The following is a 20,159-nucleotide window of genomic DNA, read 5'->3' as shown; positions in this document are numbered from 1 at the left end:
TAATGACATGTCATTATATCTGTGTTTTTTTTTACGAACTCACCGTCCAAATGCAAATACATCATCAATGTAGCTGCTTCGGTCAGTTGCATCATACACCTGAAAAAAAGAAAAGAAAAGATAAACATCATGTGAGTTTATATATTTTATCACACGACTCTCTGCAGAACATCATTGCTCTGATTGGCCAATCGCAATATCACTCCGTCATCCGTGGTAACGCTGTCATCTGGCGTGGTCTCTCACACGAGTCACACCCATAGACAGTAAAAAGTTAAAGGTCACACCGAGGTCTGCGGACAATCTCATTCAGATTCAAACGCAATTGGCGCCATCTAGCGTCTCAAGTATTGTCTGTAAGTATAAATTACCTCAGGTACAGAATTTATTTTACTGTAACATTGTTACATTGTCTGTCTTGTTGCTAGGCTTATTGTTTTGTACGTTATAGGGGACTTCTTTTTTTCCTTAGCGTAAGCTAAATTGACCCTTTTCACAGACTGTGATGACGTTGTTTTTTTTTAATGTAGGCCTATACATTCATAACACTAGATACTTTGTATTATATTACCTTTTCATCAAATTAAAAACAGGATAGTTAACGCTGCTGTAAGGGTGTTTGGAAGTGAAAATAAACATCTTTCTCTCTTCTGACTGCCGTTAACGATTTTTGAATTTTTTTTGAAAGTTGTGAAAACACAACTGTGGAGTTTTTCTTTAGCTATTTAAGGTATATTTTTGCTACTCACGACTTCTGCTTCTGAGAAATTCGGAAACGTGAAAAGTGTATATTAATGAGAACGAAATATGAATGATTATAGGCTACCTTATAATCTGTGAAAAGTTGCTCAGCAATAGTGCTCCACACACTGTCGTGGTGATTTACTCGATAAAAGCCCATGTGGTCTTTGTTGACTTTGATAAGACCATCGGTTGCAGGGGAGTATCCAGCAATGACGTCCTCTAAATAAACACAGGCCAGAAATTAATTACACAGCAGGATACCTCAATTAAAATAACTTATTTCTCAGTGTCAAAAACAGTCTAAACATCTTGTTAACCTGTTTTGTCAAATAAGAAAGAGTTGTTTTTGGAGTTGAGTGTGCTCCATTTCACAGGAATGGTCCATTTGTATCTGTGGGACAAGAGAGATCATTGTGAACTAATGAACTTTTCATGGTGCCAAATGAGAGAAGAAGAATCAGAGGTGAGTTCAGTTCATTATCTGTGTTCCTGTGAAGAATAATGATAATTATTATTTGTAAACATGTTGTAGTTTATTGGCTGACAGATGAGATAAGGACGTATAAAGAATAGAGCAGTGCTTTTCAATTCATGGGTTGTGAGCAGGTTGTGAGCAAGCGGCAACCTCCCCGTCTCTCTCTTGAAACCAACACGGAAGTGAATTAAACTGCAATTCATCGACTGAGGCTGACAGCAAAAGTGAGTCAAATCTGTATCTCCCCCATGTTAAAATGCCCAACTTCACAGCAGAAAAAAAAAATATGTTTACAGCCTGGTGGCAAATAGTTGTTTTGGCCTATATAGCTAATTTTGCCCTTCATGACGACTGTGAGGGGGGTGAATTTTTTTTACAACTTTAAATTATATTAAAGGTTGTATCAGCGATTTCAGGCCCAAACATAAATGATCACATTCATCTAATTTTTCCTAACGATCCGCTAGTTGCCCGCCCCATAAGCAGGCTGTCAAAAAACCGCATCTCTGTAGGCAGCCTAGGCTCTGAGATCTGCACACAAAAACATTGGGGTACAACCACCACTCAAAACCAAAATAAACAGTGTTCCAACCGATCACCGACATTGTACTCCAATGTTTTTGTGTGCAGATCTCAGAGCCTAGGCTGCCTACAGAGATGCGTTTTTTTGACAGCCTCCTTATGGGGCGGGCAGCTAGCGGATCGTTACGAAAAATTAGATGAATGTGATGAATGTTATTACAAAAACGCTCTTCAGAAACCTACGGGTGACGTCACGGATACTACATCCATATTTTTTTTACAGTCTATGGTTGTGAGTGACTGTAAAATGAGTTGTAAGTCTGTTCTGATTGTGGACAGTAAGAATAAACCAATCATATCATTAAGAATTCGAAAGGCAAAATACATGGCCTTATTAGCCTTTAAAAGGTAGGACAAAAACGCTTTCCACGTTTTTTGTTGTTGACGTCAAAGGCTGTGCATTTGTTTAACAGTATTTTGGTGCAGATTCATCTGTCACTTGGCAGTATGGTGAACACAATATTTTATAGTGTATGCATTTTCCTAATCTGCACATGCCATGTTACTTTTGCAAATTGTTGGGCCTATGTGGTTCTTGGTAATATTATTGATTTACAGAGTTTTATTCCACAGAAAATATTTTGGTGTAGAGGGATGTGGGAATATCATCAGGCTCACCCCAGGGGAGTGGTGGGTTGGCTGGGGTCAGCATTGGGGTCCAGGAGGAACCTGTTCTGGATGAGTTTCGCTTCAGTGTCTGTGATGGTCAGATTCAGAACAGGATAACCCATCTGCTTGGTCCATGTGTCCATAATGTCTGCCACAGGTAAGCCACTCTCCTAAAGTATGACCCAAGATATATATAATAGGCATATATCTAAATAGTGTGCAGACAAAAATGTATTAAAAAACATTAATTTATTAAAACAAATTAATGAGAGTTAGTAGACATGTAGTTGCAAAGTTACTTATAGTTATATATAAGCATTAAAACGACAAGGTATGACCAGTAAAAGCTATTTACATCTTCCATGGCTTTCCAAAAGTCTGCAGTCTTAGCATTCTGGAAGAGGAAGTTTTTCAGATATTGCTGTGGTAAAAAAGAAAGAGGGTTTATTTAAGATAAAAGTGTGGAGTCATTGGAAAATTAATGTAAAAAGTGAGGCGCCTTACTCGACATCCATCCCTAAATTTGTCACGGCCAAGCAAGTCCTCCAGCATACGTAAAATAGAAGCTCCCTAAAGCAGAATGAGATTAGAGCGACCAATTTATAGCAAAAAGTTAATAGAGCAACATCCCTAGGTTAGGCATCACTGAATTTACCTTGTTATATGAGATGGCATCGAACACAGATGTGATCTCAGCAGGGCTGGACACATCCACAATAATAGGATGGGAAGAGAGAAGAGCATCATCGACCATGACAGGAAATACATCATTGATAAGCATGATGTCGCGCTGGGAACACAGAGGATGAATTTGGCATAAACATGGTATCTAGCCTCAATGTGATTGGATGGTTTCAGAGAGATGTTGCCTATTTAGGAATACATTTGAATGATTCAGGCATGTGCTCACCATTCCCCAGTCAGTCTCGGCTTGTTCCACTCCCACATACTCAAAAAAGCTGGCAAAGCCCTCGTTCAGCCACAAGTCGTCCCACCAGTCCATAGTCACAATATTTCCAAACCACTGCAGATTAAAGACAGAACAAGGGTCAGTTGTAAAAACTGCTTAGACTAGTCTAAACAGTTTTTCATCTATTTTTCTGGTCCTATTTTTTTTAATTAGTTGAATTGGAAAATGAAGACTGATTGCCTCTTGTCTAACTGCTCTTAAGACACAGTATTAACATAGTGGCTAAGTTTATGGCCACAGTTCCTTAAATTGTAGACCCTAAATACCTCATGCCTATTCAGCCTTATATTGTTCCTGTAACCATGCCTTTTATAAAATGTGTTTATTCAAAGTTAAAAAGAAATTGAACATATTTCAAGGATTCAATACTCAAATGCAACCAAAGTCAGCAGCAGCATAATAAAAGCTCAACAAAAAGACTTGTGAATGTCTTTACTAGGAAATAAGTTACAAATTATCTAAATTGCATCATGATTTTAGACCATCTATAAAAGGTTTCTGCAGTTCTATTATAATACATTTTTAGCCCTGTGTAACTTCTGCTTCCAACAACCTTGGACCTGGCCATAAAAAGATAATCTTATCAGTGTACAATGTGCCTGCAGTCATGATCCTAAAAAACATCACTACGTTGGATGTTTCTGAGAGGGTGTAATATGTAACTGTGTGATAGTAATCTTTATGGTAATCATATTTTTCTCTGTCAGTCTTGTTACTGTAAATCGGCCTGATAAAATTCAGCCTCTTTGATGGAAAAAGCAGTTACAGGAAGCAGTAAAATGAGATGCAGGCTCAGAACAGGGTGTTCTGCCAAGGCCTGTTCTGAAGTGTGACTGATGATGTATGCTATTGTCCTCGCTCTGCTCAGTGTCCTGGACAGAGCACCTGTAGTGTGCTTTAAAGCACTGCTTGCTTTGATATTAAAGCTGCAGTCTGTACATGATACATGATGCCTGGTTAACTAGCTTCACAACTCGTAATCTTTCAGTGATTACCATTAGACCATATGTGATAGATAGGGTTAGTAACCTGGTGAACAAGCTCATGCGCAATGACACTGGCCACTCGCTGTTTGTTGATTGAAGAGGACTCCTTCTCATCGAACAGCAGGTTGGTTTCTCTGTAAGTAATCAACCCCCAGTTCTCCATCGCTCCTGTCCCAAAGTCTGGGATTGCAATCTTATCTGGAGCAGAAACAGAATACATCCTATATTCCTTTGTCCGAATATAGCATAAAATACTATAGATCATGAATCAATGCCTTTTGATAAGATAAGTTTGTAGAGCTGTTAAATCGTATAAGGTTAAATGATAAAAAAGTGTTCAAATATATTTTTTTTTATAAAATGTTAATTTTAAAAAGTATAAAAATAAAAATAAGAAATGTATATATATATATATATATATATATATATATTTAAAAATGTACTATATGTATTAATTTTGGTTACATATGATTTTGAAAAAAATAATTATTCCCTTTTCAAGAAAAGCTTAAATTCAATGAAAAGTAATAATATTTTCCTTACACCTGGCAAGTAAGAAGATACACTTATACACTTATTAATACTTTCAGAAATATTTTAAAATATTTATAAATGTAATGTTAAAAACTTTTTTCAAACAAATATCATTAATGATTAATTTATAAATATCATAAATGTAACATTTTGGGGGAGTTGCACCACATGACATTTTACAACCTGAAAAAAGTCGTAAAGTAATAAATCTGTTAAAATATTTCTGTTTAGACAAAAAATCATAAAAAAATAATGTCCACTTAACAACCAATTACTTAACAAGGGTTTCTTTTGAGAATTTCATTTTTTTCCCCTTCATTGTGATATTGGGACAGTTTAAAATTAATATGAAAATAAATTTAAATTCAGATAGGGCTAATCATGAAAGAGTTGTATTCAATTTATTATATGAATTGGTTTTATGTATTTTTTAAATAAATTAATAGATCCAGAAAGCAGAATCATTGCCCCATAAAATAAAAATTATAAGTAATAATTAATAATGATGATGATACCTCTAATATGATAAACAGTTAAAAATTGTGAAAATGTATCTGCTGATTTACCAAGTTTCTCTATTGAATAGTCCATGTCAAAATACTCCTCAAAGTAATCAAATATGATCTTAGTGACATTTGCAGCATATTCAGTGGTTGAGATCTGCAAAGGCTGAGCATAGATCCTCAACTGTCAGGAGGAGAGAAAGAGATGAATAATGAAAATCCACAGAGGTTTCAGTGTTCCGACTGTTAGGAAATATTCAGTAATATTCAGTTACTGGTTTAGAAGAACAAACAGCGAAAGAAAATTTCTTACTGGTATTCCTCTTTTTGATGTTCGCTCCACATATCTGAACTGGTGCACCGCAAAACATACCAGATAGGTGCTCATCTTTACAGATTTTTTAAAGGAGGTTTTTGTTTTTTCATCTGACATTTTCTCTGTGTTCTGTGAAAGAGAGCCAAAAGAGGTGTTTAAAGGAATATGAACATCTAATATACAGTTGTGGTCAGAATTATTGGCACCCCTGGTAAATATGACCAAAGAGGGCTGTAGAAATAGATCTGCATTGTTTATCCTTTTGATCTTTAATTAAAAAAAGTAAAATAAATGAAAGTGTGTGGGTGTGTGAAATAAATGTTTTTCTCCAAAACACATTGGCCACAATTATTGGCACCCCTAGAATTATCTCAGAAGTGTATTCCCATTAATATAAAAAAAAGATATATATGTAAGCACAGCAGGATGACTAGGAATATGAAATTGTCTAGCTATGACTTCTTGTTTCACATGAATATAAATATGAGGAAACACAAAGGCCAAATTCCCTTAATCATCCATCACAATGAGTAAAACCAAAGAATAGTTCTGATGTGCATCAAAAGATTGTTGAGCTTCACAAAATAGAAAGTGTCTGTAAGAAAATAGCTAAAGAATTGAAAATCCCCATTTTGACCATCAGGGCAATAATTAAGAAGTTCCAATCAACTGAAGATGTTACGAATCTGCCAGGAAGAGGATGTGTGTCTATATCGTCCTAATGGGCTTATAATGGGCCATGGTTGGATCTTCCATCAGGACAACGATCCAAAACAAATATCAAAATCAACACAAAAATGTGTCACTGAGCACAAAATGGTCATGGCTTCTGCCATGACCATAGAAAATGAGTGGGGTGAACTGAAGAGGAGAAGCACCAACATGGAGCTGGGAATCTGGAGAGATTCTGTATGGAGGAGTGGTCTCTGATCTCTTGTCAGTTGTTCTCCAAACTCATCAGGCATTATAGGAGAAAACTCAGAGCTGTTGTTTTGGCAAAAGAAGGTTGCAAAAAGTATTTAATAAAAGGGTGCCAATAATTATTGGAGAAAAGTATTTATTTCATAATGTGATTTACCCCCGTTTCAATTCTTTTACTTCAATGAAAGGTTAGATGTTTGCTAAAAAATTAATGAAATATCAAAAGGATAAACAATGCAGATTTATTTTTACAACCATCTTTGATCATATTTACCATGGGTGCTAATAATTCTGACCACAATCATCTGATCAGATCTTCATTTACCAAAACCATTAAGACAACCACACATAACACACTAGGAGACTGATGGTACAATTCTAGGTTTAAAAGTTCAAGTTCTACAAACTGTTTTTAAGACTCAAGCATCAGGGGAATATACCTCCACAGGCATGTTGGACAGCGCTTCATATCCACTGTCATGGGTGATGGAGATTGTGTAGGTGGCCTTTTTGTTGGGCTCATCAAAACATGGAAAAGATTTACGAGCATCTGTGGGTTCATGGTCTGTTGCAGCGATTTTCCTATAAAAGATCAGAGCGGGGTTCATAAAAATCAAATAGGGGTTTACGTTTACCACATTAACCACGTGGGGAAAGTCCAACCACATTTTCATTAACATCTAATCAAGTTTGAATAGTTTTTGGTGGCCTCTGGAGTTTTGCCCATGCAAATGCTATAAAATAATATTAAAATTTACATTGAGACACATACTCAATTCCTGTATAGTGTGATTTTTAGTTCTTCAACATCATAGATAATAAAGACTTGTTTGTTGATTATGATATGATAGATGATCATGTGATCACCCATGATACATATAGCATGAGTTGCTATTTCATAACATATATTAGGAATGGCATTCCTATTTTAAGCTTTTTTAACAGTATTTCTCAGATCTGAAACTGAACAGAACAGTGCAGTAATAGTGCTAAAAGCTATATTACTTAATGATCAAATAAGCTTTAGCAGATGTAGATATCTCATTCTTGGCACCTTTCTGCTTTTGTTCCAAGAAATGAGGGTCCAGATCAGTTCAGTTCAAATTTCACACCATTCCCAAATCAGATAAAATGTGACTTACAGCTTGGCAATACTCATGCACGTGTAGCATCTCTTTGGGATTTTCCATTATTTTTGATATCTCACTTAGCGACTATAATTCAATTATCTTTGAAGCAGAGGTCTCAGACCTTCTTATCCAAACTGTGGGCTAAATTCAGACATTCAGTCCTGTCTAGTGTTATCTGTTCCCTGTTTACAAAGAGAAGCTGAGATGTACAGTAATTGTGAGAGAAATTGAGATAAATAAGTTTGCATGTCATTTCTGGGACATGTTGTAATATGGTAAAAGGTCATTTGCATGATTGGTATCTCACTGTTGGAGGCAATTGCAGTAAATCTCAGAATGTTTTTTCACTGATACATTAAAATAACCTGGTTAACATCTGAAATAGTGCAACAATAATAGGTCACTTAGAGTTCAGAGAGATAACCTAGGGTCCACTAACCAAGCCAGGTCATCTAAAGTTTAGGGTAATAAAGTTTTGTAGGACAAGAGTGACAACAGTGCTGATTAGAAAAAAGTTTACTATTTGGTGTTGCCTGATGGTCCTGACATGGTCATGATTGAAAGCTGAGGAACTGTAACATCCTTATCGAAGCGCCTGGTTACTATAGTAACTATTACAGCAATATAAAAAAAATGATCCATAGTTAAATTTCATCACGTTAAACTCTATGCAGAGTTGTAAAGTGTATATGTATTTTACTATACGCAAGTATTGTTTTGTGGAATTTGTACCTTACTCGAGTACTACTAAATTGTACTATATTGAAAAAGAATATATACTTTTTACTCTTTATAATTTCATTTAGACCTCCAAAATGCGAAGTACATTTTTGCAGGTCCTCACAACATAAATCTGTCCTCATTTTGTCCATTTCACTGAGCTTACTGATATAGTTAATGAAATCCATTTCAGTAAACTGTATTTGGAAACAACATTGGTCATTCAGCCTCAAGAAGAAAAAATCTCTATACTATAGCATAGTATTATACCTAAAGCAATGTGGATGAACTTGACTCACTGATCAGTCTATAAATAACTATCAAACGTTTTTTTTTGTGTGTGTTCTTTTGGAAATAAATTGTCACTTTTGATCAATTTTATCCATGTTCCTCCATGTTCACTAACAGTGCTAAAGGGATTTCACCCAAAAATGTACGCACCATCAAGTTGTTTCAAACCTGTATGAATTTTTTTTCTGCTGAACACAAAAGAAGATATTTTGAAGAATGTCAGTAACCAGACAGTTGATGTGCCCTATTGACTAAGATTAGTATGGAGAGAAAAAAATACTATCGAAAGTCAATGGGGCACATCAACTGTCTGGTTACTGACATTCTTCAAAATATCTTTTTTTGTGTTCAGCAGAAAAAAAAATCATACAGGTTTGGAACAAATTGAGAGTGCTGTAAATTATGACAGAATTTAAATTTTTCGGTGAACCATCCCTTTAAAGACCTTTATATTGTTACAAAATATTAGCATATTAGAATGATATATGAAGGATAATGTGACACTATAGATTGGATTAATGATGCTTCAAATTCAGCTTTACCATCACATGAATAAATTACATTTTAAACTACATTCAAATAGAAAGATTTGTTTTAAATTCCAATAATATTTCACAATATTACTGTTTTATTGAATGCAACCTTGGTGAGCATAAGAGGCTTATTTCAAACACAATAAAAAAAAAAACTTTTGAACAGTAGTGTAAACGTATTAAAAGTGTAAACTTTTTCACTTTCAATAATGTTTGATTTTATAATTCATTCAATTGTAACAGCACACATACTTTCAAGTATAATTTTTCAGTACTTTTAATACCTCTGGCCTGTGCATAATGACTTATTACACCACCAAAAAAAAAAAAAAAAAAAATCTACAATAGATGTTTTGATCCTTACTTGGTAACTTCATTCTCCTGGTACGTGGTCCTGTAGAAACCAACCAGAGAGCCATTGAGCCAGCCCTGGAAGTGAAGAGTGAGGACGTAGTGCTCGCCTGTACCAGTGACACTAAGCTGCTCGGCCACCTCTACCACCACGTACTCCTGCGGCGTGTACTCAAAGCATTCCTTCACCCTGACAGAGGTCAAGCCGGACGGGCCACTGCGCTGTAAAGTGGGCACCGCGGTGACAAAAGTCTCTCGGATGTGGAGCCACAGGTGCTGACTGGGCTGCGTCAGGGTCAGATGGATGGACACGCTTCCGGTGTAGGTATCCGTATTGAGGTCGGGCTCCAGATGCAGATCGTAATGTGACGGTACCATGTAGTCAGGTAAGCGGAAATTGTTCCATCCGCCATCTGTGTTGTCGGATGGTTTGCAGGGACCACGGTTATCTGGCGGTGTTGTGGGTGATGGTGTTGGAGTTGGTTTGGTTTCGTCTTCAGATGAGGAGGTCTTCTGGCTTAAACCAACTCCGAGCCCCACGGCAACACCTGTCACAATGACGGCGGCGCAGATGATAGCAGCATGCTTCCCACGGATAAAGTACCGTTTTTCCTTCTTTTCGAACTCCAAACTTTCCATGGCAAGCCGTCAAACACGGACACAAGACTCAGAATGTGTACAAACACTCAAAGTTCACAAAGTCAGAACACTCTCTCCCTGTGAACACACACACTATCCTTGCACTTCCTTTTGCCTCCAAAGAGAGGAAGCAGCTGTGTCTGATTCCCAAATGTGTGGACATACGCAGTCCAACACTCAATCATGCAGGGCAGCCTGTGGGAGGCTCAGAGGTTAAATCAGGAGTTAAGTTTCACCGCCCTCCAAAAAATTGCTCTGATGCCTGTAATGTCACAGCCAAGCGGTTGTCAATGCGTTCACACAGGGAAGTGATTGTCCTCACACTAAATCTCACGCTGATAATGGCAATACATAGGGGACAAGGGCTGAATTTGTACTGCCCTTCAGTTAAACATAAATCAAAATATGTTAATCAGCAGTCAAAAAGGAATGATCACAAACAAGCATCTGAGAGAGAAAACTGGGGGAGGGAGGCATAGGAAAGCAAAGTAACATGGAAAGAGTTATTATGAGGAGAGGAAGGGGCTTAAGGGAGAGAACTGGTGAATGTTACGAAGCTGACACGGTTTTAAGTGACTGAACAAATAATATACAGGATTCAAAATGTAAATTATGAACAAATTTGTCAGACATTAAAGTCTACAGCAGATAGATGTGGTCCTTTATTCACTCCATCATAAAATCAAAAGGGACAAATGTGATCAGAGACCTTTAGATGGGGGATCTAAATACAATCACAATCACAATGTTAGTGACTGTACACAAAAGCCCCATATATAAAGTTTAGATCACATGCATGTTTTCTTCCTGAATGTAGTTTTATTTATTCATACCGGTATTTGAACACAATTGATTATATATACATAAAAATCTCAGGTGAACATTTATACACATATAGCAAGGAAAGTGCTTGAGCCCAAACTTTTTACAATGAAGGGCCAATAAATAAGACTTGTTTTCCAACAATATATTAAAATTTACATAAAAAAAAATCAAATTCACTTATATTCTCTATATTTCAATGCAAAATGATCTTAGAATGATCTGACCTAAAATCTGTGACTGTCATCTAAGGGTACATTAACATGACAACAATGTTAAAAACGGAAAGGTTTTCATTTTAATTTTTCACGTATAGATGACATTGTTGTCGAAACGATCTCCGTTCACACGGATCTACAAAAACAAAAAAAAATTCTGTATTATGCATGCCAGATCAGTAGTTGGCGATGTCATCAAGAAAAACTAAGTGCCTATAGACTGAACACATAATACGCATCTGCTGTCATGGATCTGCATGGAGAGAGGACCCAGACGCAAAATGAGCAGTGATGGTTTTATTGACAAGATTGTAGACCGGGGACAACTAGAGTAAGACAGATGACACGATGGCAGGCAGGGAGGATGACCACTGAGACCAGTCCTGGGTGACAGCGGGCTTGAGGACTGCGGAGGAAGAGGCGGCACCAGGTGGGATGATGGTGAGAAAGACCAGGCAGGAACACAAGGAACCAGAGGCTTGATGATCTCTCAGATGTAGCACCAGTCTTGCTGACAGACAGAGGCTCACAGAACCAGAGGCTTGACTCTTGAGAACCAGACAGCTGCACCAGTCTTGCTGCCAGACAGTGAGAGTCAATGGCCAGGAAATCTCAGGATACAGGGCAGGAACGAACACAAGACTCACAATGAACAAGTCAAGACACAACAAGATAACAAAGACAGACAAGACAAAATAATAAATGTAACAAGAGGCTAAATAAAACCTGATGCAAAACAGCTATGAAACAAAAGAAAAAAGAAAACTAGAAATAAATGACTGAAACTTATAAATGCAGGGAAGATGGAGATAAAAAACTTGAATAGAAAAAAAAAATCACAAGATAAAAAACAAGACTGGGATCACAAGGGCGATTATTAACTAGAACAAGACTAGAGGGGGGAAAAAACAAAATAGCAACAAGGATACACCAGAACCAGAAACAAGATAAAATACACCACTAGAGCAAGGGTAAGTGTAACCAGTCCTACTCGACCAGCTCAAAGCGGGATTCGAACTGGGGTCTTTAGTGTGGTATCAGGCGCGTTAACAAGGACGCTAAAGACCGCAGCCTATAACATGCCTCTTGAGGCCAGGGGAGTGAGGTTTACACACACAGCACTTACTGGCCTATGTCTGGTTCACTTATCCCCCTAAACCTCACTCCAATCCGGGTCACGGCACCAAATGTAACCGTTCCTACATGACCCGCTCCGAGCGGGATTCGAACCGGAGTCTCCGGCGTGGGAGGCGGGTGCACTAACAAGGAAGCTAAAGACCACAGCTGATAGAAATGGGCGGTTTCGAAACACTGCTTCATGAAGCTTTGAAACCTTTACAAACCTTTTGTTTCGATTCAGTGGTTTGGAACGTGTATCAAACTGCCAAAGTCAGGTGATTTCAGTAAACGAGGCTTTGTCACGTCATAACTGTTTTGAAACTTATTGAAATTTCAATGGCTTACAGCTGGGGGGTGATGATCTCTGTGAACCATTGAATCCAGCGGCGAACCATTGAACAAGTGTCTGAGGCTTTACCTGATCTCTGATTAGTAACAAACGAACGAAGACACGCGAAAAAAACACAAGACACGGACAATGTGTGTGAACTTATCATATATGCGACTGGACTGAAGGGAAATGTGGAAGCGTGTGCACCTGCGTTGCAGATGGCGAAAACAACAGGTGAGGATGGGGAATGAAGAGTGAATGGGGTATGTATGCAAGTGAGTTTGTGTGTGCGTGCCAGTGCTGCTCCCTCAGCGGTGGCGGTCAGACAGATTTGTCACATTACCTTCCTCCTCTTCAAGCCGAGTACTGGCCTGGAAACCTGGACAGGTAGTCGGCAACAACGTTTTACCTTCCAGATCTGTGCCGGATCTTAAAGTTAAAGGGCTGCAGTGAAAGGTACCATCTCATGACTCTGGCATTGTTATCTTTCATAGAGGGTATCCAGGTCAGGGCTCGGTGGTCTGTCTCCAGGTCGAACTCTCTTCCGAGGAGGTAATACCGTAAGCTTTCCAGGGCCCACTTAATAGCGAGGCACTCCTTTTCAACTGCTGAGTAGCGAGTCTCCCTTGGCAAAAGCTTACGGCTGAGGTATACAACTGGCCTCTCATTTCCCTGGGTTCCCTGGACCAGGACTGCCCCAAGTTCTGTAGGGGAGGCATCTACCTGGACCAGGAACCTTTGGGTAAAGTCAGGACTTTGCTGGACCGGACTGGAGCACATCTTCTCCTTCAGAGCTTGAAATGCTGTCACAGTCTTTGGTCAGGGACATGGTTTGCTATGCCTTTGGTCAGGGGTGCAGCTACAGAGGCGAAGTTTGGGACGAACCGTTGGTACCAGCCCACCAGTCCTAGGAACAATCTCACTTCCTTCTTGGTTTTTAGTCTGGGACTTTGATGGATGGCCTCCATCTTGTCAACTTGAGGACGTAGTTGCCCATTGCCCATAAAACCCAGTTCGCCTTTTGCTTTGCCCACTCACATTTTGCCACATTTAATGTTAATCCTGCCTCTGTTATCCTTTCCATGGTCTGTCTCATGTGCTATAGGTGCTTTTCCCAGGAGTTGCTGTGTATGACCACGTCATCCCGATACGCTGCAGACCCCTCCTCACATCCTTGCAGGACTCTGTCCATTAATCTCTGAAACGTTGTTGGAGCTCCATGCAGTCCGAAAGGAAGGACGGTAAAATGGAAGAGACCCAACGGAGTCCTGAAAGCGGTGTGTCTGGAAGTTGGCTCTAGGGGTACTTGCCAATATCCTTTGCAGAGATATAGTGTGGTGATGTACTTGGCTTTTCCTATTCTCTCCAGCAGATCTTCTATCCATAGGATCAGGTATGCGTTGAATGCGTCGAAGGTGATAGGCTTTCTAAGTGAAACTCCATTCGTCAGTCACTGATGTAACGTCTCCATAACCTCCTCAGTGGGGGTTAACACGCACAGCTCTTACTGTCCTATAGCAATTATTAACTGCAGACACAGGCAAGCAAACAGGAACACATCATAAAGCACACAACAATCTTTCTCACCATAAATATAGTGGTTGTTATGGTGTATATCTGATTAAACCAGATCTTGTATAATTTATAGGAGGGCAATGATATGAAAGACTGTTCATTAACGTATTATAATCATATAATCATAAATCATTTGTTATTATCAGTCTATGAGATATAATATAACATGATTAGAAACAATGGTGCTGTGACATCTTTATCTGGGAGTATCAATGATCTGAGAAAGACAGGAAGCTTTTACAGATATTAAGATGAATAATCTCACAGAATTTCATCAATCTTTATTCGACCCAATATAAAGGTAATTTCAGAAGAAATTAGGTCAGCAAAATTTTCACCTGAACCCTTTGTTGGACACAGATACTGGCTCAAAATTTTAATCAACAACTTTTAAGTTAAGGGCTTAGATCTATCGAGCCATATATTACAGAAGAGGTATTTTATATAGCCTTCGTTGTCTGTACTTAATTGTATGTATCAATACTTGATGTAGGCCTAATACACAGTACTATTCACCAGATAGATTCTTCAATTAGAATGTGACTTTTATTAGACTACTGATATGATTAGAGTTTCAAGTGAGGGAACATCATATTAACATGCTTTTTAAAAGTAAAATTTCAATTCATTTTTAAGTGTACATTTACTTTAAATAAACAAACTGCTTTTGTTGTGAAGTGTCTTTAGTTTAGAGCTGCCATCTGGTGGTCATGGTTGTGAAATACTTAAAAAGTAACCTTCCATTGAAATATACAAGGTTATGCTCATTCATATAAAAAACGTCTCTGGTTACTTACGTAACCTATGTTCTCTGAATAGGGAACGAGACGCTGCGGAAAGCGCAGTGGGATATCCTCTGGATGTGCCGATTGCCTGAAGCCCTATAGAATCACGCCAATTCATTGGCTGATGGCGCTCGCGCAAAGCTGGCTCCGCCCCGACGCTCTTACGTCGTAGCATGATGAACGCGCGCGCGCCATCTTCTCCTCAGATTTCTCTGCCGAAAAGAAAAACTGTCGGCAGCGCGAGGAGCTTGGCAGCGAACGCAGCGTCTCGTTCCCTATTCAGAGAACATAGGTTACGTAAGTAACCAGAGACGTTCTCTTTCATAGGTTCACTCAACGCTGCGGAAAGCGCAGTGGGAACGAAATACCAAACTCGCCAAGCTAAGCGCTGCCATAACTGGTACCAGACCAAATAATAATAACAACCATGACAGGTTCAAGCAGAAAGAACCTGGGAACCTGGAGTCATGTCAAGATCTAAATTATAGAACCTCACAAAGGTGTGCGGAGAGGACCAACCTGCCGCCACACAAATGTCTTCCAAGAGGGCCCCTCTAAAGAGAGCTTGAGAGGAAGCCACACTTCTGGTGGAATGTGCTCTGATGCTAAGAGGTGAAGGCAAACCACGCACCTCGTAAGCCAGCGAAATAGCATCCGTTACCCAGTGGGAAATCCTTTGCTTTGATGCTGCAAGCCCGCGGCGGCCAGCACCAAAACATACAAAGAGCTGGTTTGATTTCCTCCAACCGCCTGAGCGATCTACATACAACTTCAAAGAACGGACCGGGCAGAGCAAGTTAAGTTTCCTTTCTTCCTCAGAGGCAAAAGGAGGAGGTTGGAAAGCGTTAAGGTTAACAACCTGAGAGCGGAACGCCGTGGAAAGAACCTTGGGTACATACCCCGACCTCGGCCTCAAAGTAACCCTAACCAGGCCAGGAGCGAAGTCCAAGCATGACTCACTAATAGAGAGAGCCTGCAAATCCCCCATCCGCTTTAATGAAGATAAAGCTAACAAAAGAGCAACCTTAAGAGTCAGAATCCGCTCAGGGGCTGACTCCAAGGGCTCGAAGGGAGCCTCTGACAAACCCTCCAGGACGACTGACAGGTCCCACGAGGGAACACTAGGGGGGCGAGCCGGTTTTAGGCGCCTAACCCCACGCATGAAGGCCGAAACTAACCTCAGTTTCCCCAAGGGAATCTCATCTGATTCTCTATGAGCGGCAATAGCTGCGACATATACTCTGAGAGTGGTAGCGGCCGCTCCGGAAGCAAACTTTTCCTGCAGGAATTCCAGCACTGTGCCTACTGGGCAGTTAACTGGGTTCCTATCATGTGCTAAGCACCATGCCTCGAACACCCTCCACTTGGAGGAATATAGCCTCCTCGTCGAAGGGGCTCTAGCATTCGCAATGGTCTCCTGAACGTCAGTTGGGAGATCAAAGCTTAAAGGTAACGGCCTCTGATAGGCCAAACGTACAGCTTCCAAATGTCGGGGCGAGGATGCCATATCCTGCCCTGAAGCTGGGAAAGCAGGTCCTCCCTGACCGGTATCTCCCAGGGGGAAGATTCCAACAGAGGGATCAGCTCCGAAAACCATGGCTGGGACGGCCAGAATGGGGCTACCAGAAGGAGGCGGACTCCGCTCTCCCTCACTCTGGACAGAACCGCCTGGATCAGCTTGATGGGCGGGAAGGCATAGAGTTTCTGCATCGGCCAAGGGTGGGCGAACGCATCTATCCCCAACGGAGCTGGAGGGCTCAGAGAGAACCAAAGCGGGCATTGGGACGACTCCTGAGATGCAAAGAGGTCCACTTCCGCTTTTCCGAACACCTCCCAGATCAGGGCCACCGTCTGGCGGTTCAACATCCATTCCCCAGACCTGAGCTTCTGCCTCGACAGAAAATCTGCTGCGAGGTTCAGAATCCCTGGGACATGAACTGCTCTCAGAGAGAGGAACTTGTCCTGGGACCACAGGAGAAGGTGACGCGCATGCCTGTCTAGGGTGCACGATCGTGAACCCCCCTGTCTGTTTACATGGGACACTACTGCCATATTGTCCGTTCTGACAATGACATGGTGTCCTTCGAGGAAAGGGAGAAAGTGGCAAAGAGCCAGGAAGACAGCCCTCAGCTCCAAGCTGTTTATGTGCCACGAGAGGGTCTCGCCAGTCCAAACCCCACACGCTGGCCTGCCCTCGAAAACCGCTCCCCATCCGGTCAGAGAGGCATCCGTCGTAACCATCTGGCGACGGAATACCGCACCCATACCGACTCCTTTCTGAAGGAAGAGGGGGTCCCGCCAGATTGACAGGGCGCGAAAGCAACTGCGCGACACCTTCAATAGGCGAAGGGCTGGCCCCGTGGGCCGAGCCCCTGAGAGCTTCATCCACCACAGAAAAGGTCTCATGTGGAGTAGCCCCAGAGGTAGCACAGGGGAGGCCGCGGCCATAAGGCCCAGAAGTCTGCGGCAGGTGCTCACGGAAACATGCTGGCCTAGTGCAAAACGGGACAGACATGTCACCAGACTGGAAATCCGTGCAGGAGCCAAACGGGCCTGCATAAGAACGGAGTCCATGCGTACCCCCAAGAAAACCGTGTTCTGAGCTGGAGTAAGAACGCTCTTCTCCGTATTCAACCTCAAACCGAGAGACTGAATATGACGGAGGACAATGTCCCTGTGGTGAGTCACCAACTCTCTGGAGTGGGCTAAAAGGAGCCAATCGTCCAGGTAGTTGAGTATATGGATGCCCTGGAGCCGCAGCGGGGCCAGAGCAGCATCCATACACTTTGTGAACGTCCTTGGCGCTAGAGCGAGGCCAAAGGGGAGGACCCTGTACTGGTACGCTTTTTCTCCAAAGGCGAACCTGAGGAACTTCCTGTGTCGCCGTACGACCTGGATGTGGAAATAAGCATCCTTGAGGTCTATCGTCACGAACCAGTCCCCCAGCCGGATATGAGATATGATGGCCTTCAGCGTCAACATTTTGAATTTTCCCTTGTAAAGAGAGAAATTCAACCGGCGAAGATCTAGTATCGGCCGCAGGCCGGCCCCCTTCTTCGGGACCAGGAAGTAACGGCTGTAGAAGCCCTGTTCGACTTCCCCCGAAGGAATCTCTTCTATCGCCCCCTTCAGCAGAAGGGATGAAATCTCCTGCTGTAGTACAGAAGCCTGAGCTGCGCTGTCGACTACAGTAGGAAAGACCCCGTTGAAGCAGGGGGGGTTGCGACAAAACTGAAGCGTGTAGCCGAGCCGAACTGTGCGAAGGATCCAAGGCGATACCCCTGGTAAACGCTCCCATTCTTGAACAAAATGTGATAGAGGGAGAGGAGTGTTGCAGTGCAAGGGACATACCTGAGGTAGGGTGTCGCGCTGGTTCCCATGGGGAGGCGCGGATGACCGTGGAGGAGAGCGCTTGGCGTCCTGACACGTACTGGGGGGTACCACCACCTGGATAGAAGTAACTGGGTCCGCCTGCTCCAGAGGAAAACGAACTGTGCCTCCGAGGAAGCGATTGGCGGGTGTAACGTGCACCGGGAGCGAGGGGAGAAAGCAAGACGCGTCTCCTTCCTCCTACGCCGGACTGGGTGAAGAGAGTGAAACAGGACCTGCACTTCGAAACACGCTGGGTGGCGAAGGTGACAAGGTTGGATGAGGAGAGCCGGGTGGAGTAGGGCAGAAACGCTTGCGCGGTCTGTCCCAACCTCGTAGATCTGGTGAGGCTCTCCTCCTTCTGACCTGCGGGTCAGGAACGGCTCGAGGAGGCTGGAGCGGCCGATTTGTTGGACCGCTTCAGCTGAAGGCGCTTGTGAGGGCGCTGGCGGGGAAATGGACGACCTCGGGCTCCCCAGACCGTAGTTGGAGGGTGGTGAGCCGGGTCACTCCTGCTAGTAGGGAATTCAGCCCTATGAGCAGAGCGTTCTCGGGTTTGAGAAGGGGAAGGGTTGGAGTATCTTGGCCCTCTGACCCTCCTGGGCATAAACTGCCTGAACGCGGCCGACTGAGACTTAGCGGCACGGAACTTCTCAACCACCGTGTTGACCGCCTCCCCGAAAAGACCTGAGAGGGAGATAGGGGCATCCAGGAGGAAACTCTTATCCTTGTCTCGGATCTCCGTGAAATTCAACCAGAGGTGGCGCTCTGCAGCAACCGAGCCCGCCATAGAGCGACCAACAGCCCGAGCAGTGTGTTTGGTGGCTCTTAGGGCCAGATCTGTGGCTTTGCGAAGCTCTTTGACAGCTTCGGGCGTCAGTCCCTCTCCTTCATCCATGTCCTTCAAGACGTCCGCATGGTAGGCTTGAAGGATGGCCATGGTATGCAGGGCCATGCCTGCTTGACCAGCCGCCATGTAAGACTTCCCAATAAGGGAGGAAGTAGTCCTACAAGCCTTGGAAGGAAGAAGGGGACGCGCCTTCCAGGACGGTGCAGACGACGGGGCGAGGTGGTTAGCCAGCGTGTCCTCGACCGCTGGAATAGCGGAATAACCCTGCTCCACAAAACCCACAAGGTTGGTGAAGTCAGCGGCTGCCGCGTTAGTTAGGCGTGCGGAGAAAGGCTGCTTCCAGGATCTGGAGATCTCGTGATGCAGATCGCTGAAAAAGGGCAGCTTTCTTCGCTCTGGCCTAGAATTAGGGCCACGTAGGAACCTCTCGTCGAGTTTGGACGATTGAGACTCGCGGGGCTCATCAGGCCAGTCAATAGAGAGCTTCTCTGTAGCGCGCGACAGCACGTCAATAAGCTCAGTGTAGGCCGGAGTATGCCGCGCGTCCTGGCCGCTAGGCGGGATAACGTCATCAGCCAAAGCAGGCCCGAAATCCTCGGAGTCGGAGGCTGCAGTGTAAATCACGTCATCCAGACCGAAAGAAACCGATTCGCGGGCTCCCGGGCTGGGACATAAATAATCATGCGCGAATTCAACCGCGCCGCGTGCGTGCTCGGGAGAGGGAGGGAGAGAAAGGGCGAGGCCCGTCTGCTCATACTCAATATCCTCGAGCTCAACATCCGAGCC

General features: G+C 42.5%; 1 protein-coding gene across 3 annotated transcripts in view; it reads right to left on the bottom strand.

The window, feature by feature from the left end:
- enpep (glutamyl aminopeptidase) overlaps nucleotides 1–10,633 on the bottom strand; it is a 61,193-nt gene extending 50,560 nt beyond the window's left edge. For all 3 annotated transcript variants that reach the window (XM_056269045.1, XM_056269046.1, XM_056269044.1), the window contains exons 1-13: nucleotides 9,679–10,633; nucleotides 7,081–7,222; nucleotides 5,717–5,848; nucleotides 5,467–5,587; nucleotides 4,410–4,564; nucleotides 3,321–3,434; nucleotides 3,066–3,200; nucleotides 2,915–2,980; nucleotides 2,766–2,831; nucleotides 2,420–2,580; nucleotides 1,062–1,135; nucleotides 827–963; nucleotides 44–99 (exon numbers count right to left, since the gene is read on the bottom strand). In XM_056269045.1, the coding sequence (XP_056125020.1) occupies nucleotides 44–99; nucleotides 827–963; nucleotides 1,062–1,135; nucleotides 2,420–2,580; nucleotides 2,766–2,831; nucleotides 2,915–2,980; nucleotides 3,066–3,200; nucleotides 3,321–3,434; nucleotides 4,410–4,564; nucleotides 5,467–5,587; nucleotides 5,717–5,848; nucleotides 7,081–7,222; nucleotides 9,679–10,304 (1,985 nt within the window). In that variant the 5' untranslated portion in view covers nucleotides 10,305–10,633. The remainder of the gene's footprint in view (nucleotides 1–43; nucleotides 100–826; nucleotides 964–1,061; nucleotides 1,136–2,419; nucleotides 2,581–2,765; nucleotides 2,832–2,914; nucleotides 2,981–3,065; nucleotides 3,201–3,320; nucleotides 3,435–4,409; nucleotides 4,565–5,466; nucleotides 5,588–5,716; nucleotides 5,849–7,080; nucleotides 7,223–9,678) is intronic.
- Between the last annotated feature and the right edge of the window lie 9,526 nt (nucleotides 10,634–20,159).

Source organism: Rhinichthys klamathensis, unplaced genomic scaffold (assembly GCF_029890125.1).
Source record: "Rhinichthys klamathensis goyatoka isolate OS25496 unplaced genomic scaffold, OSU_Roscu_1.1 h1tg000280l_1, whole genome shotgun sequence".
NCBI classification, from domain to species: domain Eukaryota; kingdom Metazoa; phylum Chordata; class Actinopteri; order Cypriniformes; family Leuciscidae; genus Rhinichthys; species Rhinichthys klamathensis.
Note: the sequence above shows the minus strand (reverse complement) of the source record. Positions and strands in the feature narration are given on the sequence as shown.